This window comes from Narcine bancroftii, chromosome 3, assembly GCF_036971445.1.
Source record: "Narcine bancroftii isolate sNarBan1 chromosome 3, sNarBan1.hap1, whole genome shotgun sequence".
In the NCBI taxonomy this organism is placed as follows: Eukaryota; Metazoa; Chordata; class Chondrichthyes; order Torpediniformes; family Narcinidae; genus Narcine; species Narcine bancroftii.
In genome coordinates, this window is record NC_091471.1 from 335,652,169 (window position 1) to 335,679,552 (window position 27,384).

Here is a 27,384-nt window from a genome sequence, read left to right on the forward strand (position 1 = left end):
AATGCCTCGACCGTGGTTCCTTGCCCCAGCTGCCCGCCCACCGGAGCTCTTGGTGTCCTGACTGCGGGACCTTGCCCCAGCTGCCTGCACATCCAAGCTCATGATGCCCAGACTGCCCACCTATCCGAACTCCAGACACCCTGACCACCCACCCATCCAAGGTCCCAACCGCAGATCTTTGCCCTGGTCACCCACTGAAGCTACCGTCACCCCGACTACAGATCCTCGCTCTGGCTGCCCACACACTGGTGCTCCCGATAGCCTGACAGTGGATCCTTGCCATGGTCACCCTTCCATCCGAACTCCCAACGCCTGCCTGCTCATCTGATATCCTGATGCCCCAACTGTGGATCCTCATCCTGGCCGCCCGACCACCGGAGCTCCGATACCCCAATTGCTTTAACTTCTTAGGCATAAGTATCTCCCACAAACTGACCTGGACCAACCAAGTCAGCATGATAACCAGGAGAGTTCCCCAGTGCCTCCACTTTCTTAAAAGCCTGTCCCGTGTATACCTGTGTATACCCTCTACAATTTGTACAAATGTACCATCAAAAGTATCCTGACAGGATGCATCACTGCTTTGCATGGGAGCAGCTCCACCTAAGACCACAAGAAACTGAGTTGTGAAAGTAGCTCAGACCATCACACCACCACCCCCCCCCCCCCCCTACCATTGGGACGTCCCCTTGCCTCATAAAAGCAGCCAACATGTTAAAAGACTTGTCCCACCCCAGCCACACTTCCTCTCCCTTTCCCTGACAGGAAGAAGACTCACAAGTGTGAGATACACACCATTTGGATCAAGGTCAGTTTATTTCCTGCTTCTATCAGACTTCTGAACGAACCGCACACAAGTAAAATAATGTTGCCTTTGCTCAATTCTAACTGATCTCTCTCTGGAATTTCTACAGTCTGTTTTGTGCTTTATTTGCTCAAAAAAATGGCGGTGCTGCCAGAGTTGCTGTAACGGCAGCACTGGTGCAGACCCGGGAGAGCAGAGACAGTGCTTCTCTGAAGGATTCACCCACCTGGTCCTAATATGGTGGCTCCGTCCATGTGTTAAACAGCCTGTTAGAGGACCAATGGTGCTTTTAAACTAAAGTCCTGCAGCCACGGTATGTGCCTAACATCAGTGGCGTATCTAGGTAAAGTGACACCCTCGGGCTGCTACTGACATCAGTGCCCCCCGTTTAAAAAAAACTGCACCAAAAAACTGCCAGACACCAACTGTGACGTTTTACCCCAACATAGTTTCCATTTTTAGTGCCCCTCACCACCGCCACACATAAAAGTTGTAGATACAGGTTGCGAGACGCCAATTTGTCTTTACCCCCTTCCCTCCTTCCCTCAATGGAAGCCCATTCCGGCAATGGAAGTTTGTCAGAAGGTTTGTTCAGGGAGCGGGACACGGAGCAGGAGGGCAGCCTTCAGAACCACGCTGCTTGCCCGGAACCAATTCCCTTTGGGAATTTATTTCCCCTCCCCTCCAAACAACTCACCACCTTGACCCCCCCTCCCCACCCCCTTCCTCGTCCACTGACCTGCAGCCACCCGTATCACGTCCCAAAAACGTTTCCAAAGTCGACCGGCTTCCATCTCTTGGCAGCTCTGCGGATCCAGCCGCTTCACTCTCCATTTCATTGGAATGTGGCTACATGAATCCTAATACAGGCATCTCAACCAACAGAGAACAGTGCTGGATATACAACCCTACTTTTGAAGCTCGGAAGTAACATCAGTGCCCCAAAGGAGTTGTTTTGAAGTGCGGACTTCCTAATGTGGAAGCGAATTTATAAAATGCTGTTGTTTCTGCCTTCACTATTGCTATATGTAGCGAGCGGCTCCTTATTGCTGACAACTCGAGGAGACCTGTAGACTATAAAACCCCAGTTTTAGTGGTAAAGTTCTAACAGTCTTATTGAGGAATGATGAAAGTGAGTGAGTGAGGTTTTATTAATATTCCCCTTCGCCCTACAACTTTCACTCCTCGTTTTATTTGAATTTATCAGCTTGGAGGGTTTCTATCCAGCCACCTTTGCAATGGTTCTTTTCAGAAATCAGATGATAGTGCATAGATAAAATTAGAGGGTCGACCTTTCTTTGGAAAAGAAACTGTTGTACTCCATTGGGAAGTTAAAGTGGGCAATCTTTGCAGTTCTGGTACAGAGATCTCTCAGAGATCAAGCTTTCAATAACCGTCCTTTCTGTGTGCTGTGTATAACATACAAGTGCACGCTGTCCCAATTCACAACACACAATGCTCAGATCAGACAAAGGTCTTGGCAGTGCTTGAGTCCGTTTCTATCCATCTGTGGCCTGGTCACTGTTGGCTTTAATGTTGAGTATTAAGGTTCCGATCGCTGTTGAGAGCTTTGCGACCATCTCTGCCATCCGATGCCCACCTGTTGGTGCTGCAGCTCCGCTCAATGTGAGATGAATGGGGAAAATGACTGTCTTTGTCTTCTTTACCCATAATACTACTCACAGCTGGAACTGTTCTGAAGCACCAGACTGTGGGAGCGCTGGAGACAAATCCATTGACACTCAGTGACTCTGAAGGGACTTTCCTTTGCTTCCCTTTCTCTCGTACTGCCAGGCGACACTAATAGTGACTCTTTGCTTTACCTGAGGCAGAAGCCAGTTTTGTGTAATATTAAATGTTCTGTACTATTACATGACAATAAAGGAATCTTGAATAGGGCTTTACTGCTGGATAGCAATTCAACAAAAGACGAGATCTACCGAAGGAAAAAAAAGGAACAAAGATGAACAGTTCCAGTGAACCAAAATCAGCATTTTGTACTCTACGTCCATGGCAATAGTAGTTGTGAGTTTTGTGGTCAGCAAGAAAGGAAATGTAGCCACGAAAAATAAAGACGACCAACCTCGGGAGTGTGGAGTTTTCTTTCAACAAGACAAGTATTAGTTCAACAGCCTCCCTGATATCCAGCAATGCAGTATATTACAATCAAAATTGTCATTCATACCATTCTTGCACAGTAAAGATAACATTTCTCCAGGACCATGGAGCATATTTACATAAATGTCAGTTAGAATAGAAGTTAAACACATTAAAATATTAAGACATATACCATAAAAGTCCACAGTGGCCTATCCACATATGTTTTGGGAGTTCAAGAGTCTGAGGGCTTGGGAGAAAAAGCTGTTGCCAAATCTGGACGTAAGGGTCCGAGTGCTGAAGTACATCCTACCAGATGGTAGAAGGGAGAACAGTTTACTTGAGGGGTGTGTAGAGTCCTTCACAATGTTTATTGCCTTTCATCTGAATCAAGTGTTGTCGAGGTCCTTCGTGGTATGAAGAGAGCCCCTAATGATCTTTTCTGCTGACTCCACTATCCTCTGCAGGGTCTTGCAGTCCAAGGAGGTACAACTTCCAAACTAGGCAGTGATGCAGTTGCACAGGATACTCTCAATACATCCTCTGTAGAATGTAGTGATAATGGGGGTGGGAGATGAACTTTCCTCAGCCTTCATGAAACATGAAATCAAGAATTGTATATACAAATTGGAAGCTGAAATTAAATCATTAAGCTTTATATAAAAATAAATAATTTTTTATTATATTTTAAAATATTATCCTGAGCATAAATATATCTACAGCTCATTTTGCAGGCTATTTTGCACGACTAGTGAATAAAATCCTTTTTTGTTTTTCTTTTGATTAATCACTGAAAACCCTTGATTAATCAGAAATTTAAACAGTGGGTTTGGACATGTTTGTTTAACTGATAGACACATTCCTGAACTATCGGCAAGGGTTCCTGCAGCTAATGCACACCTCACCCTGTCTTTATTGGGCCAGAAGGTGTAAGAGTATTTTTGACAGGATATGTATTAGTTCTGAATAAGAGTGAAGTAATACAGTCGGGTGGTCTCAAGATTGACTAACCCTTCATTCAATTCTGGGCTCGACAGTCCTGTGGTCAGAGTCTCCAATGACCTGATGATCCATCCCACTCTACACTTTGAATCCCAAATTTGTCAAAATTTAAAAGGTTGAAAGTTCATATTTATTGTCAGACTATATACATATACATCACATACAACCTTGAGATTCTATTTCCTGCAGGCCAGGCAGAATTTCTAATGAGCAGTAAAAACTGTATTCAAGAAAAGAGAGAAATGTAAACAAGAAGGAAGTGCAAACAAACTGTGCAGTACAGAAAATAAATATTCAATAATGAATAATGTGCAAAGCCAGTGTCCTTAAATGAGTCTCTGATTGAATTTGTTGTTTAGGAGTCTGATGGCGGAGGTGGACATGGTTGTATGAGTCCATACAACTATACCTTGTTCCTGATCAAGTTTGATTATTATCAACTGATTGTTCAAGTAAAACCCGAAAAAACAGCAGACATACTGTACATGCAGACATAACACCCATATAGACAAATGATACATATGCAGTATGCATATACGTGCGTATATAAAAATAAATAAATATTGTTAAATACATGGTTTGTATGAGGAGGAGTTCATCAGAAGGCAGCAGCAAGAACAGAGCATGTCATGGGTGGAGTAGATCCATGATGATTGCTGCTGCTCTCCGATGGCAGCGTTCCCTGTAGATTTTATCGATGGTGGGGAGAAATTTACCTGTGATGTAATGTGTCCACGACCTGATTGCGGGACTTTCTGCTCAGAAGAATTGGTGCCCTCATACCTGACTGTGACGCAGCCAGTCATTACACTTTCCATTTCACATCTGTAAAAGTTTGCCAAGATTTTCAATGACTCTGTATGACTAACTTTAGTCCTGCTAACACTTCCTCTCACTACATTATCAGAATAAATAACAGCCTTGAGAGTCCTAAAAGTTTCTGCAGTTAATAATGACTGTATTGAAACCAATACCTGCAACTCAAATACAGACACACCTGTTCTCTACTCTTCAAAAACCCTAATATTTTTTGAGAATAGATAGAGGGACCTGACCTTGGGTTTACGATCACCAGTCCACTCTCTTTGACTCTAATGTTGCCCAAGACCCGATCTCAAGGACATACCTTTATCCTGCCTCTTGTTGCCTGTCCTAGACCCTCAATTCTTTGTCCATTCACAGTCTAGAATAGGGGTCTCCAAAGTAGTCAATATTGATCCTCAGGGATCGATGGGACCTTCCGGGGGTTGATAAATTCATCCCCCCTGTCGAGAACACCCACCTTCCAGCACCCCCCCAACCAGTAACCCCCCCCCATCAAGCTCCCCACCCAGCACCGGGATTCCATGCCTGGGGGTCAATGAGGGACCACATAGTTCCTGAAAGGGTCTACGGTCTAAAAAGTTTGTCAACCCTTGGAACATTACAGCACAAAAACAGACCCCTTCAGTCCTTTTAGTCTGTGTCAAATATTTTTATGCCTAGTTCTACTGACCTGCACCCAGTCCATGGCCCTCCATACCTCTCCCATCCATGTACCTGTCCAAATTCTTCTTAAATGTTAAAATTGAGCCCATATTCACTACTTCAGCTAGCAGCTTGTTCCACACTCCCACCACTCACTGTGTGAAGTTCCCCCTGAACCTTTCCCCTTTCACTCTTAACCCATGTCCTCTGGTTTGTATCTCACCTACCCCAAATGGCTTGGTATGTCTAGGGGAGAATCTTTTGTTTGATGATTACTGTGATCTGCAAAGTGCTGTCTGAAATGATGATAGAAGCAAGTTCAAAAGTAACTTTCTGAAAGAAAGTTAGAAAAGGACTGATTTTCAGGGCTATGTGGCAAGAGCTGGCAGGATGACAAGCTAATTGGATAGCTACTTCAAAGATGCTGGTGTGATAAGTTTAATGGTCTGCTCTATCTTTAGCTGAACATCTGCCAGTTTGTATCATCTTCTTTCCAGGCTGCTCTGATGACTTCATTACCTCTTGGCCCTTCTCAGGAGCAGGCTTTTGGGCACTGAGGCAATTCCATCTCCTCTGGCAGCTCATCTAAAATTGCTTGGACAAAGAAAAGCAAGTTGATCCTTTGGTACACTGAATACTTCAATAATAAAGGAAAAATTCCTCTGCTCATTAGTTGTGGAAGACTGTTTGCACTCATAACCTTTGCATATTTAAAGGACATTTTATATATCCTATTGCACTGTATTTTGCATAGAAAATGTATGAGAAGTTGAACATGTTCCTTCATCATAAGTACTGAATCCTACTGCCTAACTTTCTTAAACTACCACACAGAAATAGACTGAGCTGTGAAGCTGATTTATGTTCCATGGTAAACCACTATCATGTATAATTATCTGGTCAAGCACGCCTATTGGCCAGTTATACCTGTGGCTCCTGTATAAAGCTGACTGTTCCACTGCCCCCTTTACTCAGTGCAGGATAACCGAACAGTAGGGATATGCTAAGTTCTCAAGTCAATAAAAGCCTATTGGTTTCTCTACAATAGTGTTTGAGTGATTGATGGTGCATCAATTTTGAAGTTATCTACAATGGAGCAGATCCTCAAGCCAGAAAAGTTGGAAATCGCCTGAGGCATCTACCAACTTTGAACTCTGCGCTGTTTCGAAGTATTCCTTTAGGCCTCCTCTACCATCGTGCGATCAGAGACCAATAAACTGCTGGTACTGCACTCACAGGTCAGTGTCCTGGTGTACACCATGATCAGGGATGCCACGGCGTATCAGGAGCCCATGGACATCCTCAAAGGGCAATACCTGCTCAAAATTAACGTCATCTATGCTAGTCACCTACTAGTGACTTGAAAACAATGACCCAGTGAGTCAAACAGTGAATATCTTCAGGGCCTGCAAGCACTTGGCAGGGCCTGCGAATGCAAAGCAGTGTCCACCATGGAGTACACAGAGGATCTGATACAGGACACCTATGTCACGGGGTTCAGATCAAACTACATCAGATAGATACTTTTGGAGCAAGGGGAACTCAGTCTGCAGAGGGCAGTCGAGCTGGCAGGTATGCTGGAGGAGGCCTTCCAGAACATGGAGGCCTACTCGACTAACAACGTGCCCACCTTGTGATTATCCTGGTCGCAGCCACCCTGGGACTCCTCCCCCCCCACCCCCCACCCAACTTCACTAATGGTCTGACTACAGCAGCAGTGCTCCACAAAAGCCTCCCGATGCTCTCACTGGCTCTGGTAACAACTTGACCATAGCTGTCTTGTTCTGGGAACCCCCAAAGTGCTGCCTCTGTGGCCTGGGCAAACATCAGAGGAAACGCTGCCCAATGAAGGATTCAATCTGCTCCAACTGCTGAAAGAAGGGCCACTACATCAAAGTGTGTGTCTAAACCCCTTCCTAGCAGCGCTGTATGTGGATTGTGGGACACTTCTGCAACACCACCATCACCTGGTGTCAGCATCACCATGTGGAATCCATGGGGGCTGCCGTCTTGGGAACCCAGCTGCACCACGTGTGAACCACAGAGACCACCATCCTGGGTACTATCTTCTGGATCTGCCAACACTGTATGCGGGCCTGGGTGCCGCCATCTTGGACACAACCATCTTCTACAACAATGATGTGGAGCAACCCAAGTCTGGCCTCCATCACCCTCAATTAAGACAGTTTGCACCAACTGGCCAGGTCAATGATGGACATCAAGGTAAACGGCCACATGATGAGTTGCTTGATTGACAGTGGGAGCAGGGAGAGTTTTTTACGTCCAGACACAGTGTGAAGCCACTCCCTCACAGTAGTGCCAGTGAACCAGAAGGTCTCCTTGGCATCCAGGTTGCACACAGTGGACATTCGGGGTATTGTGACTTTAACTGTGCGGCCTGGAGCTTCCTCTTCCACACAGCCTCAAGGCCCTGAAGAGGTGTCTTTGGATTTTCTCTTATTATGTTCAGTGGGACCCCAACTATGCAGACAAAGCCCCTCATCAATTTACGTCCTTCCTCCAGGCAGAGGAGACTCGTGCAGCCTTCAACCGCATTAAGTCAGACATCGGCAAGGCCACAATGCACACTGTAAGTAGAAAGCGATACATCAGACTTCGCCCTGCAAACCACCCTCATCAGGTTGGCAGGCCAGTTGCATTCTTTTCACACACCTTGCAGGGCCCGAGATTCAACATTTCTCGGTTGAGAAGGAGGCCCAAGCCATTGTCGAGGCAGCGCGGCACTGGTGCCATTACCTGGCTGACTGATCAGCATGCTGTCACGTTCATGTTCAACAATAATCAGTGGGATAAAATCAAAAAAAGATAAAATACTGTGGTGGAGAATAGATTTATCCACCTACAACTATGCTGTTCTGTACCAGCCCGGAAAACTTAATGAGCCACCCGATGCCCTGATCCGTGGGACTTGTGCCAGTGCTCAGACTGACTGACAACAAAACTTCCATAATGATCTCTGTCACCCTAGAGTCACCAGGTTTTTTCACTTTGTCAAAGCATGCAACTTGCCGTACTCTATTGACGAGATCAGGACCATGACAAAGAACTGCCAGGTCTGTGCTGAGTGCAATCCGCACTTCTACCAGCCAGACAGGGCACAATTAATTAAAGCCACCTGCCCCTTTGAGCAACTCAGGGTCCATTTTAAAGGAGTCCTGCCCTCCACTGACCACAATGTGTATTTTCTTAACATCATTGACAAATACTCCTGTTTTCCGTTTGCCATCCCCTGCTTGGACATGACCGCTGCACATCAAGGCTTTGTGCAGTTTCTTCACTCTATTTGGCTTCCCTAGTTATAGCCACAATGACCGATGTCCTTCCTTTATGAGTGACGAGCTGCGCCAATACCTGTTGACTGGGGGCATTGCCACAAGCAGGACCACCAGTTACAATATCTGGGGTAAAGGACAAGTGGAGAGGGAGAATGCTACAGTCTGGGAGGCAGTCCAAGGGTAGTGATGTACAGTGTCATAGCGTCGACATCGTCCTATTCATTTAGCTCATTGCTGTGGACTGCCTTCACTTCAGTTTAGACTGCAGGACTGCCACTGGAAAACTTTCAGATTGGGATTTCTGTTCAGAACTTTTTACACAGCCTTGGATGTGGGAAAGTTTTGAAAATTTCCTGTTATGCAGCGACTATGTAAAAGCCATAATGAACAGTTCCGACACAACAAAAGGAGTGACTGCACTATTGAAAAGTCACTTCATTTCTTGCACCAGGGTAATTGTAAATACAGTAAAACCCCTAGTATCTGGAATTGAAGAAACTGGCAAAAAAAAAGTAGAGAGGAAAATTAATTTTTTAAAAATTAAAACAAATAAGAATAAAATAATAGGTAAAAATATGTGCATTAAATATGTTCTTCTCTGAAAATACAGATAAACCTTTGGAGAAGATGGGAGCAAGTATTCAGCCAGTGGAGGGCCTTAGTTGTGCTTTGCTCGCAGCAGCTGTTTAAATAAAGTTGTGTTTGAATACAAATGGCATTGCCCAGGATGAAGAGCTGGTTGATGCCACTCCCTGTTGGGGTGACTCAAAGTGTCTCCTTATCCCTGCTCAGTAAGAGTTGTCCTGTCAGAGGCTTTGTTTGTAAGCCTGGGAAAGGTGGGGGGTGGAGGGGGCGAGTTAATTGTCTATAATGTTATTGTTTGAATTTTGGTGGCTCAGTGGAGGGGGAAGAACCTGCAGATGCAGCGACTGTTAAAGAATGTGACTGAAAATAAAGTAAAATGCTTGAAGGTTTATATATTCATACAAGTGAAGTTTGTTCAGTGTAATTACAGTATAGTGTGTTTGTCCTTGTCTTTCAAATTGTTTATTCTTAATGCAGGTGTATTAGCCATATAACAATTATAGTACGGAAACAGGCCATCTCGGCTCCTCTAGTCCACACTGATTTAAGAGAACTCCACTAGTTCCTCCTGCCCGTTCCCTGTCCATAACCCTCCAACCCCCTCACATCCATGCACTCATCCAACCTTCTCTTAAATGAAAAAATTGACCCTGCTGCAACCACCTCTTCTGGAAGGTCATTCTACTCAGTCACCACCCTCTGAGTGAAGAAACCCCCTCTCATGTTATTTCTAAACTTCTGCCCCCTAACCCTTAACTCATGACCCCTTGTTCCAATCTTACCTACCCTCAGGGGAAGAGCCTATTCACATCTACTCTGTGTGCCCCCCTCATAATTTTAAATACCTCTATCAAATTCCGCCCTCAACCTTTTATGCTCCAATGAATAAAGACCCAGTCAACTCAATCTTTCTTTGTATTCTAGATACTGCAATCCAGGCAACATTTTAGTAAATCTTCTCTACCCCCTCTCAACCTTATTGATATCCTTCCTATAATTTTGGGGCCAGAACTCCACACAATATTCCACAGTATTAAGTAAGACATTGTAAGAGTAAGTCTCAAGCAACTGGAAAATAGCAATCCCCATAGGTGGCGGATACCAGGGGTTTTAGTGTATTTATTATCTATCTTTTGTGTTCATTGTCTATTTTTTAAATTCAATTTAATGTAGTCCCATTTTTATGTTCAACTGCAGCAAATAAGAATATTGGTGCTATGTACATTGTGCAATGTATATGGCAAGAAACCCATTATTGTTCTGTCACTGTCCGACACTCTCCAGATTGAGCTCCAGCTTATAAGACATCTTTTCCAGTGTCCCAATTAGAAATAAACTTATAGCTTCGGGGTTTGAATGGGTTACTATTGAGTGGATGGAGTGAAACAATGGGAAGTGATGGCTTTGCATCTTTAGAATCTGATTAGATCCTGCTTTTGCATTTGATGACTGAAAATTTTTTTGAAAATGTGCACAGGCGCTGTCTGAACAACAAAGCTAAACAGAGTTCTCCACAGAGCTTTATCTCCTGATAGCAGCATGCCTCTTATCTGTTAACACTGACACTGGAGGTGGTGACGAAATCTTGCAGAACAAAAGGCCATGAAAAATAAACTGGGAATGCAGACTGGCAGCATAAAAAGAAACATAATTGTGCACCTTCTTGAGGACCTTTTTGTCAGGGAATGCAGATATCGTAAAATTTCTATTAATACCATACTTTACATATCTGCAGAATGTCTGATACACTTTATTATGTTACTGAACAAAATATCAAAATAAACAAGAATACTGCACTCAGGCAACTGGGAATCTTAAAACAAAAACAGAAAATGCTGGAAAAGCGAGATGACAAGCATGTTTAAGGATGTGGAAAGATGATGGGGTGGGAAGGATGGTGGAGTGCAGACTAATACATGAAAAGTGAATGCAGGCATGACTGTGGAAGCAAACTTTGGAAGCAAGAGGGCAATCGAGGGTAAAAGTGGTTCAAGGGACAAAGAAAATCCCATCGGAAAGAGGAGCAGAATTTCCTCAAGGTGGGCATTCTGGAAGGGAAGTGTTCAATGAGTTGAATCATAATTGGAGCAAAATACTGCAGGTTATTATCAAAAGCAGAACAAAAGCAGAAAATGCACTCAAGCAGTCAGGCAGCGTCAATGGGGAGAGAAGCAGAGTTGATGGTTTGGATCAAGGACGCTATCAGAAGTGAGCAAATGTGAAGGCAAACAGTGAGGGGGAGGGAAGAGAAAACATATGAATTCATTTCACTGTATTGGAATGAGAAAGTGATCATCTCAAAGCATTTTGACCGCTGTTTCTGGCTTCCTTTTGTCTTTGTTCATTCTTGATAGCTTTTTTTTCTCATCTTTTAACAAAAGGTTGACTAAAACTACAGTCAGATCTCAACCCTTTTTTATCCTCTCACATGAACGGCATGGTGACTTTGCAAGGAGGTTGGGTCTCTCAGCTCCAGCAGACTTGAAAAATAGCATTTTATATTCTGCCAGTGTAGCCAAAAACCCAATGGCATGAACATTGAATTTTCCAATTTCAGATATCTTTCCTTTTTGTTCCTATTTTCCTAGTTCATTCCAGTCCTTGCTTTGCTCTGAGCACCCCATGCCATTGGTCTCCTCCCCTACCTCTCTCCCCACTGACCACTCCCACCTTTGTCCAGTATCCTTCTATCTCTTTGTACCTCCCCATTCCTCGCTTGTTTTTATGGTTGCCATCTCCCATTCCCACCTTGGACTCAGGAGAAAGGGTCCTGACCTGAAATGTTGATAGTCCATTTCTCTCCTAATGTTGCAGGAGCAGGCGATCAATTATTATTTTAGATGCCACTTTCAGGTAACTCTCTGAGAAGGGGATGTTGCAGGAGCAGGCGATCAATTATTATTTTAGATGCCACTTTCAGGTAACTCTCTGAGAAGGGGATTAGGGGAAAATGGGAAGTCAAAGGGAACTTCTTTCCCCAGAAAATGGCGAGGATGTAGCTATGACTTTCTCGGTGAGTGGAGAAATTAATAATGTAGCCACATTGAAGAAGAGGCTGGGATAATAAAATGGACGCAAGAAAAGAGGATGTGCTGATAAATTCAGACAAGGAAAAGCACATAAGATCAAGTGGAGAAAGATCAACAACATTTTCGCTAATAAAGCAAAATTCTCAAATGTTATTTTAAAAAGGAGTAATTACTTTAGCCTTCTGTAAGGTGGACAGATTCACCACCGGCAGAAATTGCCTGAAGTGTCTCGTACAGTCAGAGAAAGAGAAGCAAAAGAGTCTCCCTAGAGTCACTGACTGTCCGTAGATTCGCCACCAGTGCTTCCTCAGCCTCCGCAGCCACACAGAGTCCAGTCCAAACCATTGGCAACCTGAGCCCCAGATACGAAACCTCCGACACGGTCAGGAACCCTTCAGTGCCTTTGGCACCCCCTCACATCCCGGTTTCGATACCTGGTGCCCCTTCAGCCTGTTTCAACCCAGGCTCCAGTGGTCCGCAGCCCGGTCGGTGCATGTCTCCCGACTGCAGTCTCCAGCAGCCCACAGCCTGGTCGGTGCATGTCTCCCGACAGCAGTCTCCAGCAGCCCACAGCCCGGTCGGTGCATGTCTCCCGACAGCAGTCTCCAGCAGCCCACAGCCTGGTCGGTGCATGTCTCCCGACAGGAGTCTCCAGCAGGCCACAGCCTGGTCGGTGCATGTCTCCCGACAGGAGTCTCCAGCAGCCACAGCCCGGTCGGTGCATGTCTCCCGACAACAGTCTCCAGCAGCCCACAGCCCAGTCGGTGCATGTCTCCCGACAGCAGTCTCCAGCAGCCCACAGCCCGGTCGATGCATGTCTCCCGACAGCAGTCTCCAGCAGCCCACAGCCCGGTCGGTGCATGTCTCCCGACAGCAGTCTCCAGCACCCCACAGCCTGGTCGGTGCATGTCTCCCGACAGGAGTCTCCAGCAGCCACAGCCCGGTCGGTGCATGTCTCCCGACAGCAGTCTCCAGCAGCCCACAGCCCAGTCGGTGCATGTCTCCCGACAGCAGTCTCCAGCAGCCCACAGCCTCTGTGGATTCCTCGCCTTGAGTCTCCAGCAGCCCACCACATGCATTGAAATTTCAGCCGCAGAGCCCCCCCCCCCCTCACTGATCTGCCTCCGTGGTCACCCATCCCTTGGGTCGTCTCCTTTGCTTTTCTTCTCAGATGGGGATGGTATTCCCTTTTTTTTGGTGGGCTGCACCAGTCCTCCGCTCCTCTGGTTTGCAACCCCTTGTGGCTGCTGCCGATCATAGGCGCCACCATCTTGGGCTCAGACCCCACGGTCACAGGAATTTTAAATATAACTACAGACACCTCCTTTAGCAGGGCGTTCAAAGCCTGCATGGAGCTGACGGCAGTTGACTGGCGGATGGACCCTATGGGAGCACTGTATCTCCTCGCTCCCCACGGACCACTTCAGCAGCAGTGCTGCCATTACAGCAGCTCTTGTAGATTTTGAGGTTTTTACATGGATAAATATGCCAGACAACAGTTTTAAATGATTAATGATGAGGATATTGTTGCTTTATTTTTTTATTGATGCATGGTCAGATTTATAAGGGCTCAAGGAAGAGGGGAAAGAAGTTTAACCAATCTCCACTTAAAATGAATTATTTGTGATTTATAATTTCCAGCAGTATTTAACCTGTCCTTGGGGCAGGAAGGTGAACAAATGTTACTGACAAATTGCATTACTGAATAAATTATTTTACCACTGCACAAGCACTTGAATGCCATTTTAGGTCAAGATAAGCCCTCTTCAGTGCGGCACCCTGGAAAATTTGGTCTTAATAGCATCTCTTCTGCCAGCGGCACTCAGGGCGGTTGGGGGGCTATGTGCTCTTTTCAGTGAAATTAGAGCTTTTGGCTGAAGTGGTTCTGGTTGCCAGGATAGTGAGTGCATTTGCAATACTACTGCTGGTTAATCAGTGCGCTTTAATGGCTGCAGTTTAGGTGTTACCCTTGGCACAGTTAGATGCATTCTAATCTCTGTGTCAACAAGTCAAGTCGTCACCTTTTATTTATCGTTCATACTATGCTCACACAGTAAAGACGAGATAACGTTCCTCCAGGAACACAGTGCAGATTTACATGAATATAAGCTAGAATGGAAGTTAAACACATTAAACACATTAAAATTAAGGCGTATACAGTAAATGTCCACGGTGCACTATCCACATCTGTTCGGGGAATTCAGGAGTCTGATTGCTTGAGGGGAGAAAAGTTGTCCAATTTGCACATAAAGGCCCAAGCGCTACAGTACTGAATAGTTTATTCAGTTAACACAATGTTTATTGCCCTTTACCTCCATTGAGTGTTGTAGATGTTCTTCATGGTAGGAAAAGAGCCCCCAGTGATCTTTTCCACTGACTTCACTCTCCTCATCAGGGTCTTGCAGTCCAAGGTAGTGCACCTTCCAAACCAGGCAGTGATGCAGTTGCACAGGATGCTCTCAATACATCCTCTGTAGAATGTAGTGAGGATGGAGGGTGGGAGATGAACTTTCCTCAGCCTCTGCAGGAAGTAGAGGCACTGCTGGATTTCTTGGCTATGGAGCTGGTGTTAAGGGACCAGGTGAGGTTCTCTACCAAGTGCACTCCAAGGAACTTGTGAGACCTGCCCTTGCTGGCTGCCATGTTGTATTTGGGGTTGTATAATTGAGAGCGAATGGTAGGACGAGGAATGAGGACAAGTGTACCAGTCGTGGAAGAAACAGGATCTTTGTATATCCAGAATAGTGCTCAGTGGGTAGCTGAAGCCCAGAGCGTCCCCCATGAGGTGCCAGAGTGTTGTACTGGTGAACTCTGGCAGCACTGCACCCCTGAATATAAAATCTGGAAAACATAATCAAACTAGCTAGAATTTCCGGGCTTTGTCCCTATGGTCTGTTCTTTGAGGAAAAAAAAGGAGAATATAGTCAGTTTGGTTCATGTATTCCTGATTTATTATGGGAAATATAAAAGCCAACTAAAGCATTTAATAAATATATGACGATGAAGAGTCACCAGAACTTCACATTTAAAAAAACCCCAAGAGTTTTTGATAATTTTTTGGGGGACTGAATTTCGCCAGATAGATCAGGGGAATATTTTAATTTTCATAAGATTCTCAATAAAAACATGTCATTATAACAATAATTGAACCTTGAGAGTCTCAGGGTAGTAATTTGGTTATTAAACGAGAAATTATGCAGATGCTGGGGTCGAGTTCAATACACAAACATGCTGGACTTGGGTCCTTTGACAGGTTGAAGCAAAAACAGTCAGACACCTAAATATAAAGGTGGGGGAAGGGAAGAGGAGGAGAGTGCGGGGGGAGCAAGGGGCAGAGGAGGAACATAGGCCAACTGGTAAGAGCTCATAGTGTCTGCTAGGAGACGGGAAGGAAGGGGGTGGGAGCTGGAGGAAAGTAGACAATTTTCTAGAAAAATCACAAAATTCTGTGGACACTGTGGTTGAAGTAAAAAAGACAAAATGCTGGAGGAGGTCAGCAGGTCAAACAGCGTCATTTATGTAGCAAAGGATACAGAACTGAAGTTTCGGACTTGAGCCCTTCATCAAAGTATGAGAAAATGCCGGCAGGCGTCTGAGCAAAAGAGTGGGGGGGGGTGGGGGGAGAGGTGTGGCAAAGGCAGGAGATGATAGGTGGAGAAAGCAAAGGCGAGGAGGTGTTGTTCCTCTAGTCTGCAGGTGGTCAGAGTGGGATAGTACATAAGGCCATGGACAGATATGAGAGCTTGAGACTGACTCAGTATTGAAATGGTTGGCCACTGTGATGTCACTGTGGTTGCAAATGGAGCGGTGGTGCTGAGCAAAGTGATCTCCCAGTCTACAACCACTCTTTCCGATATAGAGAATGCCACAAAGGGTGCACCGGATGTAGTAAATAAATCCTCTGGAAATCCAAGTGAAGTGTTGCTTCACGTGAAAGGCCTGTTTGTGGTCCCGGACCGTGGTGAGGGAGGAGGTGTGGGTGCCAGTGTTGCAACTCCTGCAGCCACAGGAGAAGGTGCCGGGGGTGCGATGGGTGGGGAGGGATGAGTGCTCGAGGGGCTCATAGAGGGAGCGGCCCCTGGAGAAGGCCAAGAGGGGAGGAGAAGGAAAAATGTTTCTGGTGGTGGGATCCTGTGGTCAGTACCAGAAATTCTAGCGGATAATGTGTTGGATGTGGAGGCTGGTGGGGTGGTAGGTGAGGATAAGGGGGATTCTGTGTTTGTTGCGTCTGGGGGCAGAGGGGGCAAGGGCAGATGAGCGGGAAATAGAGGAGATGCAGGTGAGAGCTGGTGGAGGGGAATCCACGTCCGTGGAAGAAGGTAGACATTTCAGAAGATCTGGACAGGAAGGCCTCATCTTGGGAACAGATGTGGCAGAGATGGAGAAATTGAGAGAAGGGGGATGGAATACTTGCAGGGTGTGAGGAGGTGTAGTCCAGGTAATTATGGGAGTTGGAGGGTTTATAGTATATGTCAATGGAAAGCTTGTCTTCCGAGATGGAGACAGAGAGATCCAGGAAGGGGAGAGTTTTATTGAAGATGGACCAGGTGAGTTTGAGGTCGGGGTGGAAGATGGTCGTGATGTGGATGAAGTTCATGAGACAGCCCCGATGTAGTTGTTGATATACCGGAGGAAGAGTTGAGGGGTCTTGCCTGTGTAGGCTTGGAGCATAGATTGCTCCACAATGCCCACAACAGTCAGGTATAAACTGGGTCCCATGGGGTCTCCTTTGAACTGGAGGAAGTGAGATGAGTTAAGGAGAAGTTATTTAGAGTGAAGACAAGTTCTGCCAGGTAGTGGAGGGTGACTGGTCGGGTCTTTGGTCCAGGAAGAAGCGAAGTGCTTTCAGAGCTTCTGTATGGGGGATTGAGGTATAAAAGTATTGGACGTCCATCGTGAAGGTGAGGCAGTCTGGTTTGTGGAATCTGAAGTCATTGAGCTGATGGAGGGCATGTGAGCTGTCGTGGATGTAGGTGGGGAAGGGCTGGACTAGGGGAGAAAAGATGGAGTCAAGGTAAGATGAAACCCCAGCACATATACAGGCCCTTCAGCCCACATGTGCCCCCCAGACACCTTCTCTTTGGCTTGGCTTCGCAGACGAAGATTTATGGAGGGGTAATGTCCACGTCAGCTGCAGGCTCGTTTGTGGCTGACAAGTCCGATGCGGGACAGGCAGACACGGTTGCAGCGGTTGCAGGGGAAAATTGGTTGGTTGGGGTTGGGTGTTGGATTTTTCCTCCTTTGTCTTTTGTCAGTGAGGTGGGCTCTGCGGTCTTCTTCAAAGGAGGTTGCTGCCCGCCGAACTGTGAGGCGCCAAGATGCACGGTTTGAGGCGATATCAGCCCACTGGCGGTGGTCAATGGGGCAGGCACCAAGAGATTTCTTTAGGCAGTCCTTGTACCTCTTCTTTGGTGCATCTCTGCCACGGTGGCCAGTGGAGAGTTCGCCATATTACACGATTTTGGGAAGGCGATGGTCCTCCATTCTGGAGACGTGACCTACCCAACGCAGTTGGATCTTCAGCAGCATGGATTCGATGCTGTTGGCGTACACCAATTAACCTTCATTCCCCGTACTTTTTGAAGGATGGGGGGAACCCGAGCAACCGGAGGAAACCCACGCAGACACGGGGCGAACGTACTTACAGACAGCTCCCAATTCGGACCCAGGTCAGTGGTGCTGTTACAACCACTGCCCTAATTGTGCTGCCCTATTTAAAGGGTTAGGACTTAATCTTTCTCCTCACTGAGATCCGTGACCTGCTGCAGCCTCACGTCTGGACTTTGATTGCTGAGCACACAGAGGTCAGGGTCACAGTCACTCTCTACTTCAGCTTCAGATTTTCACCACATCTTACAGTGCGCTGCTAACTTGAAAACTTTCTCTTTCCACTAAACAGCAGGCAGAATGGGCACAGACTTTTGATGTATTTCAGGTTTCATACATTCTTGCAGCACCTCCCTAGCAATCTCCAAACAGCAACTTCTGGCCCTGGAGTGCCCCTGCTTGAGCACTCTGATGCCAGGATTCAACCCACAGCTGTCTCTCAATCCTAGACTTGGACACTTATGCTCTCACAGCTTTCAGTTCTCCCCATGGCCCCTTTGCGTGAAGAACGTGCTTGCTGTCACTGCTGTTTGTCATCACCCATCCAAGTGTCTCCAACCACTTGGAGCACTCTCCACTCCCAAGTTTGCTCCACTCATTCATTCAGTCGATAGAACAGATGTTGTCGGGGAATCAGATGAGAACTTTGCACAAAAACCAAGATCGTTCGTTTGACCTTAATGTTGCACAGGGAAGCCAACCACCACCCAGTCAACTTCACAACTGAATATCTTGACATTTGAGCAACCTTGTCGTCAGGTGATTCATAGCACTTTTCTTTCTTTTTCAATATTTTTATTAACATTGAAATTTCACATCCAAAAGTACAGACTACATACTATATATATTAAAGTAAAAATGATACATTGCATCATTTAATTCAAGGTGCTCCATATTTTAATCAAACAGATTATATTGTATTGATATTTTATCATAAAAATGGAAAATCTAAACCCACTACCAAAAATGAAGCTGTTTGGCCAAAATAAAGACAGAATTCTTATCAAAGTGATAAATTAACTCATTAGTCACCATTTCTACCTTCATAACAAATCAAAGATTATAAAAGTAATTCAAAAAGGGTCCCCACAGTGTTTGAAAATTTACATTCAAATTGGAAATTGAGCATCTAATCTTCTCTAAGTTTAAACATGATATGATGTCACGTAGCCATTGAGTATGATGAGACGGGGTAATGTCCCTCCATCTGAGCAACACCGCCCACCTATCCATAGAGAAATAAAAGCTAATACATGCAGCTCAGATGCCGTTAAGGTTATGTCCACTCTCTCCAACAATACCAAATAAAGCAGTTAAGGGATTAGGTTTAAAATTAACTTTAAAAAATGCAGAGAAAATTTGAAATACTTTGTTCCAGTATTTCCCAAGACTTTGACATGTTCCAAACATATGAATTAATGAAGCATCTTCATTGTTACATTTATTACAATAAGGAGATACATCTGCATAAAAATGTGACCCCTATGGAGTACTTTAAATTGTAGGAGAGAGTGGTGGGAACATAAAGAAAAAGTATTAACCAATTTAAAAATTACATTCCAAGTTTCTTCAGAAATTAAAAATTGTAAGTCCTGTTCCCAAGCTTTTTTAAAAATTTTTATCTGAAGGACCCTCTCTTATTCCCAACAACATATCATAAATATTAGATATTGAACCATTATAGAGAGGTTGTAAATTAAATATTATATCAATTAAATTCTTATCAGTCCTCTCAGGAAATGTATATAAAAAATACACTGGAGATCGTAAAAAGTCTCTAATCTGTAGATAATGGAAAAAATTAGTATTTGGTAAATTGTATTTACTGTACATTTCAGTGTTTAAGTCGACTGGCAGATAAGCTGACCCCCATTTTTCAGCCTCATTTTAATGGTTTTATGATACATCTAGTGGATTAGTCGACTTTCCTATTTTCGGGCTGTCCAGGCCTCCCAGCATCAATCCAAAATTTGTTACAACACCCCAATTGCCAACTAACAAAGCTGTAAATTAAGCAAGTTAAAGAAATATATAAAAAACCTAGTTGGGAAGATGCCAAACAGAGCTGGATCCAAGTCTTCAGTATCGGCTGCAGCCGGAGTCGGTGACTCCATTCTCCACATCAGGTGTGGTGCTGTCCACATCGAAAAAGTCACCTCACTGCCCAAGTGTGCTCAGTGCAGGAACTTTTGGCTACATGTTGACTCCTGGGCAGCATGAACCTCAGCCTATGTGGCAGAAGCCGTGACATTCTTTTGAGCAGGAGCGGCGACCTCAGGCTCCCAGCACGAGTGGGAACTTTGGCCTACCAGCCAGGAGGGATGAACTGGGCTTACTGGGCAGGAGCAACGACCTCAGGCTCCCAGGTAGGAGTGGGGACTTTGGCCTACCAGCCAGGAGGGATGAACTGGGCTTACCGGGCAGGAGCAGCGACCTCAGGCTCCCAGGTAGGAGTGGGGACTTTGGCCTACCAGCCAGGAGGGATGAACTGGGCTTACCGGGCAGGAGCAGCGACCTCAGGCTCCCAGGTAGGTGTGGGAACTTTGCCCTACCAGCCAGGAGGGATGAACTGGGCTTACCGGGCAGGAGCAGCGACCTCAGCCTCCCAGCATGAGTGGGAACTTTGGCCTACCAGCCAGGAGGGATGAACTGGGCTTACTGGGCAGGAGCAGCGACCTCAGGCTCCCAGGTAGGAGTGGGAACTTTGGCCTACCAGCCAGGAGGGATGAACTGGGCTTACCGGGCAGGAGCAGTGACCTCAGGCTCCCAGGTAGGAGTGGGGACTTTGGCCTACCAGCCAGGAGGGATGAACTGGGCTTACCGGGCAGGAGCAGCGACCTCAGGCTCCCAGGTAGGAGTGAGGACTTTGGCCTACCAGCCAGGAGGGATGAACTGGGCTTACCGGGCAGGAGCAGTGACCTCAGGCTCCCAGGTAGGAGTGGGGACCTCGGACTCTACAGTTGTAGAATGTTTAGGTGGGTTATGGTGGTGCCTATTGGTGGGGAGGTGTTGGGGAGTGGTGGCAGCAGCAGAGAGGAGGTGCGTCCAGGGTTGACCTATACTCCAGCCGAAACGGTTTTCAAGGGTCAATTTATTCGCCGAATCAGGATGGAATGGTTTGGAGCTGAATTTAAGATCTCAAAAGTATATCTGTCGTATAAGTTGACCCCCCATTTTTGAGAGATTTTTTTTTAGGGTTTCATGACTCGACTTCTCCGCCAAAATAAACGGTAACTGAAAGTTGTTCAAAGGGAAATTGTTCAAAGGAAGCAAGACTCCCCTTGACAAATAAATCTTTAAAACACTTTCTAAATGTCATTAAAAAATAGACTTACTGTAACACATTGTGTTTTATTATTGTGTTATCTGCTGTATGAGTTGACTTGCCTGGACAGCACACAAAACAAAACTTTTTCTCTGTATCTTGCCACAGTAACAGTGGACAATAAACATTGCAATTTATTCAAAGCACTTTCTAGATGATCTGCATTATAGATCTTTAACATAGGATCTTTAACAAGGTGCTTTATAGAAAAGAATCAGAAAAAAATGCATCTTAAAAGAGGGTTTGAACTAGGGTGATTTGGAAGGCTTTCAATTGATGCAATAAGACATCCCATGAGATCATCCCATCCAAAGAAGGAGCTTTTGGGGTGTGAGGGATTTTGGAAAGGGTGAATAATGAGTTGCAGGGATTGAGGGAGGAATTTTGGAGCCAATGGCCTTAACAACTGAAGACATTTTGAGCATAATGGTCCAAGAAACTAAAACTGAAAGACAACTGTGGGCCGAACCCCGGCATTTTGAAAGCTGGTGTAAGAGACAGAACCTTGTAGTTGGAAGACCAGCACTCAATCTACAAGGCCTGGAAGAGACCGGGAGATTCACTACACATTCCCACATTTGTGGGTTATGTGCTTACGATGTCTGACTCCCCCAAGTTATTTTAAATTAGTGATTCCCAAAGAGGGTGTTGCCACCCCCCTGGGGACGGTGGAAAGATCCAAGGGGGCGGTGAGGAGAAAGGGGGCGGTGAGTGTTTCTTGATGAGTGTTTCTTGATGACGTGCTCTGGACAGAACATGCACCATATTCATGACTGTAAGGGCCAAGGCTCCATTTTTGTAAGAATTTCAAATGATCTTCAGGTTGTAAGGTACATTTAAATTGTGTATAAATACACTGACCACCCCCCCTCCCCATTTTTGGCCCAATTGCAGATCCTCGCCCCGATCGCCCTCCCATCCAGCACCTGACAGCTGATCCTCGCACCGACCCCCATCCAGGTTCCGATGGCTGATCCTTGCCCCGGCCGCCCACCCATCAAGCTCCCGACTGCCCGTAGACAATGTAGTTATAGTTGAGATGTAAATGTACCCTTTCTTATTGCTAAATAAATTAGTTTACAAGAAGTTTCTCTGTGAAATACATATGCTTGTATATAGTGTTAGATTAGTTGTTTAAAATTTGTGGTAGACCTAATACCAAGAAAGGGGTATATGTTCATTGTATATGTTGGGATGGGAGGAGGAGGAGGCGCTAGGGATGTGGCCTTGGAGCCAAGGGGGTGGAAACCCAACAAAGTTTGGGAACTACTGTATTAAATCCTTCAGGCATTAAAAATTAACTGCTGCAAAATAGAAGGTCAACAACTTGACATGTACATGACTAGAGGGTAATAGGAAAAAAAATGGCGGTGCTGCCAGAGTTGCTATCACGGCAGCGCTGCCGCTGGTGCAGACCTACGGAGAGCGGTGCTCCCACAGGTTCCAACTGCCCAAACTGACTGCCATCAGCTCTATACAGCTTTAAATGGACTGTTAAAGGAGCTAACATAAATAATTTTATTTAAACTCCTGTGACCGTTGGGTCTGTGTCCAAGCGACTATAATCAGCATCAGGCCAAGAGGGGTTGCAGACTCCAGGGAAGCAGAGGACTGGTGCAGGGCACCCCCCTCCCCCCCTCCCCCCCCCGCCCACCATCTGAGAAGGGGAAGCAGAGGAGATGACCCATGGGACAGTGACCACGGAAGGGAACCAGTGAGGGGCTCTGTGGCTGAAACACCCACACATGCGACAAGCTGCTAGTGACTTGAGGCGAGAAACCCACAGAGGCTGTGGGTTGCTGGAGACTGTGGTAAAGGGACTCGCACTAGGCAGTGGAGTGCTGGAACTGGCTTGAAACTGGCTGAAGGGGTACCAGGTATCGGAACTGAGATGTGTGAGGACACCGAGGGTACTGAAGGTTTCCTGATTATGTCAGAGGTTCGGACCTGGAGCTTGGTTGCCAATGGTTTGGACTGAACTATGTGTGGCTGCGGAGGCTGTGGGAGTGAATCCACAGTGACTCTGCGGAGCTCTCTTGCTTTTCCTTCTCTGACTGCAAGAGACACTTCAGGCAATTTCTGCCGATGGCGAATCTATCTATTTTACAGCGGACAAAAGCAATTTCATCTAATATGACACTTTTTATTATATGACAATAAATTGAATCTTGAATAAATTGCACATAACTGAACCTACAAAACAACCAAGGTGTCAAACTTACTGGACCCTGGGATAATTCAGTATAGATTGGCAGCACATTTGCAAGACAGTCTCCCGAGACATGCTGCTTTATTTGGTGAAACAAGTAAATATTATGTTCAAGTCTTCCAACCGTGCTCTGGAGAATAACATATCATCTGGGTCCAGGTTGGCTGAAGGACATTTAAAGAAACTTAAATAATTGTGGCAGTTCACTTGTGTGTACAAGTTGTATTAACTATGAATCAGAGTTATGCAGCACTGATACAGGCCCTTCAATCCAAATCACCCATGCTGGGAAAGATGTCTACCTGAGCAAGTTCCCATTTGCCTGTGTTTGGCCCATGTCCCTATAAAACTTTCCTGTCTATGTTACCTATTTAGGTGCCTTTCAAAACAAGACATTCTCAGGAAAAGAGCATCTGAAAAATCTGTTGGCGCTTCATGCCTTTAAAATCCTCTGGAGCTACAATATGGGGAGATAGGAAGAAGTTACCCTGTAGAGTATTTGGAAAAGGTTGATGTATTTTGCACTCAACAATCTATTTGAGTCTTCCGGTCTTTTATTCATTTAAGCAAAACAAGTACAATTAACCGTTTAGGGAAAATTCTTTTATATCGGCAATTGAAAAGTTAATTGATCAATAACTAGAAAGTGCTCATCTTTGATATTTGAGCATCCACTCCACCAACACAAATTGTCCCGTCCAACAACGAGCTCTTGTACCCATGGACATGGTTCAACAGATCCATTGTGATAATGATGGATGATGTATATAGTGAGATCCAGATGTACAAAGGGAAGCAGAATTACCAAAATAGTTTAAAAGACTGCTCTCAAATAAGATACAGCATAGAAGCAGTCCTCCACCCTCTGAGTCTGCTCCAGCTATCAAGTATCCATTTAAAATAATCCTACAATCCCCAACATTCCATCACTCATCTCGACACTACAGGTCCTTTACATTGGACAAATAACCTACTAACCCGCAAGTCCCTGAAGTTGAGTGGAAACTGGAGCACTCGAGGAGTCCCACGTTTTGACAGGGAGAGCACGTAAACCCCCCACAGAGACCATGCTGGAGGGAGAACAGGATTGGACCCGAGTTGCTAGATCAATGTGGCAGGAGCTTTATGAACTGTGCCTCTGTGCAGTCCACTCAGAATGCAGTTCGATGGCTGTTAGAACAAGTCCTTCTCCAGAGACCATCCAGGCTGACGCCTGAGCACAGTTGCATTCTCAACTCTTCTTGCCTGTACCGGGAGATGTTAAACTAAATCTCCACTTGTGACAGGCGAGCTTCTTTTGAAGGCCAGCAGTGCTATCAAGTTACCTGCCTTATATTTATGCCTTAAGCACCATCAGAAAAAAAACCTGTTTTTTAATCAAAATGTTGTTGGTGGAACCATGCCTTACACAATTTAAGTGATGCTTTCATATGTTATTTTTTTTTTAAACTTTATTTAAAGATTTTATCACAAGAATAAAAAGAAAAATTACATTTAAAGAAAAGAAAAAAATAAAATAATAAGATTACAATACAACATTAGTAACCTAACTTAAATCCAACTAACCCCCCCCAATATGGCCACTAAGAAAAAAATAAAATCTATATAAAAAAAACCACCCTTCCCCCCCAAAATAAAGAGTGAAGAGTTAGTAAAATTAGTCGCCCATTCAGAGCCAGCTCTTCGGCGCTTGATGTCCTGTTTTGCGGAAACTGCCAAAATGTTTGGCCTGGAAGTCAGCCTGAAGAAAACGGAGGTCCTCCATCAGCCAGCTCCCCACATGACTACCAGCCCCCCCACATCTCCATCGGGCACACAAAACTCAAAACGGTCAACCAGTTTACCTATCTCGGCTGCACCATTTCATCAGATGCAAGGATCGACAACGAGATAGACAACAGACTCGCCAAGGCAAATAGCGCCTTTGGAAGACTACACAAAAGAGTCTGGAAAAACAACCAACTGAAAAATAAAATTATATATATGTAAAAAAAACACTCACCTACAAGAAAAATAATGAAAAAAAAATCATCAAATCTAAAATATCACACTTAAAAACATATTTAAGTCAAACTTAATTGCATGTACTTAACAAATGGAGTCCACTTCAGCTTATAAAAAGACATCTTGAATTGAGAAAGATATCTTTTCCATAATTAAACAGGATTTCATCTCTAAGCACCACCTATCCAAAGTTAATATATTTCTATCTTTCCAAGTAAGCGCTATACATTTCTTGGCCACCGCTAAGGCTAAATAGATAACAGAAATCTGATAATCATTTAATCCTAAGTCAATTAATGATTGCATATTCCCTAATAAAAATATATCAGGATCTAATACAACATAGATATTATATAAACTATTAAATATAGATTGAATACCTTTCCAAAACTGTTGCAATCGGTCACAAAACCAAACAGTATGTAAAAAAGTATTAGCCGTCTGATCACAGTGAAAACAATCTAACTTACTAAGACCAAATTTTTTTAATTTCTCTGGTGTTAAATATAATTGATGTATAAAATTATAATTAATCATCGCTAATCTAGCATTAATCAATTTCCGAATACTATTTTGACAAATTTCCATCCAGGCTTCTTCAGCTATTGTAGAACCTAAATCTTTTTCCCATTTCAACTTATCTTTATCCCAATCTTTCTTACTTTCATTTTCTTGTAAAATACAATATAAATCAGATATATACCCCTTTTTTGGTATTGAAAGCACATATTTCTCAAAACTAGTTTCAGGCAATAGAATCATATGCCAACCACATATCTGTTTTACAAATGATCTTAACTGATAATACACAAATACAGAGTTTCCACTAATACCAAATTTCCTTTGTAGTTCCTCAAAAGAACAAAAACATCCTTCGAAAAAACAATCTGATAATTTTTTTATTCCTTTCCATTCCCATTGTTTTAAAATGATATTGGAGACTGTGAAAGGAACAAGTTGATTATTATATAATGGCAATCACCCAGTCCACTTATTTTTAAGCCCCAATTTATTAAGTTTACTCGTCCATAAATTCATTAAATGTTTCAATATTGGTACATCATAAGTTCATAATAAATTTTTATTCCATTGAAACAAAAATTCATGTGGAAATTTTTCTAAAATGACTGCCATTTCTATCTTTGCTCAACTAGGCGGATCCTCCATATTCATTAGAGCACTAAGAAATTTAAATTGAGCTGCCTCATAATAATATTGAAAATTTGGTAATCTTAAACCTCCAAATTGAAAATCCCACATCAACTTTCTCATCGCTACCCTCTGAAATTTTCCCTTCCATAAGAATTCTCTAACTGCTTTATATAAATCCTTGAAAAAACTTTTTTTAAAAAAATAAGGAATTGATTGAAACAAATATTGTATCCGAGGAAAAATATTCATTTTTATAGTATTGATCCTCCCTAATAAACCTAAAGGTAAATCCTTCCACCTAATCAAATCTAATTTAATCTTTTTTATTAAAGGAAGATAATTAATTGAATATAAATCTTGATATTCTGTATTAATATTAATTCCTAAATATTTAATTTTAGTCCACTTCAAATTTGTAATATTTTTATATCTTGAATAATCATCTTTACAAATTGACAAAATTTCACTTTTGGCCCAATTTACCTTATAACCCGATAATTGACCATAATTTGCTAAAGATTCTTGAATTGCTGGTAAAGAAATATCAGGATCCACCAAGTATAATAAGACATCATCAGCAAATAAATTAATATTGTATTCCTCATTCAAAACTCTCATACCCTTAACATTTTCATTTTGATGTATTAATTGTGCCAAAGGTTCAATAACTATAGCAAATGGGTGACAATGGACATCCTTGTTAAATCAAAAGATTCTGAAATCTGCCCATTGGTAGCAACTCTAGCCTTCGGACTATTATATAAAGCCTTTATCAATCCAATAAACGAGGAACCAAAGCAAAACTT

The 27,384-nt window shown here is 44.1% G+C and overlaps 1 protein-coding gene across 21 annotated transcripts in view; it reads left to right on the top strand.

The window, feature by feature from the left end:
* Positions 1-27,384, top strand: part of spata20 (spermatogenesis associated 20) — a 352,217-nt gene that overhangs the window by 281,747 nt on the left and 43,086 nt on the right. For 3 of the 21 annotated variants that reach the window (XR_011354679.1, XM_069929411.1, XM_069929406.1), the window contains one exon: positions 5,869-6,040. The exons of 12 other annotated variants lie outside the window; for them this stretch is intronic. Coding sequence is in view for 4 of the 9 variants with exons in the window: in XM_069929409.1 (XP_069785510.1) it covers positions 5,869-5,928 (60 nt within the window). In the remaining 5 variants the exon portion in view is untranslated. Of the gene's footprint in view, positions 1-765; positions 802-5,868; positions 6,417-9,277; positions 9,330-10,729; positions 10,921-27,384 lie in introns of those variants that run through there. 6 more of the 21 variants (XM_069929409.1, XM_069929423.1, XM_069929417.1 and 3 more) reach the window with 5 other exon arrangements.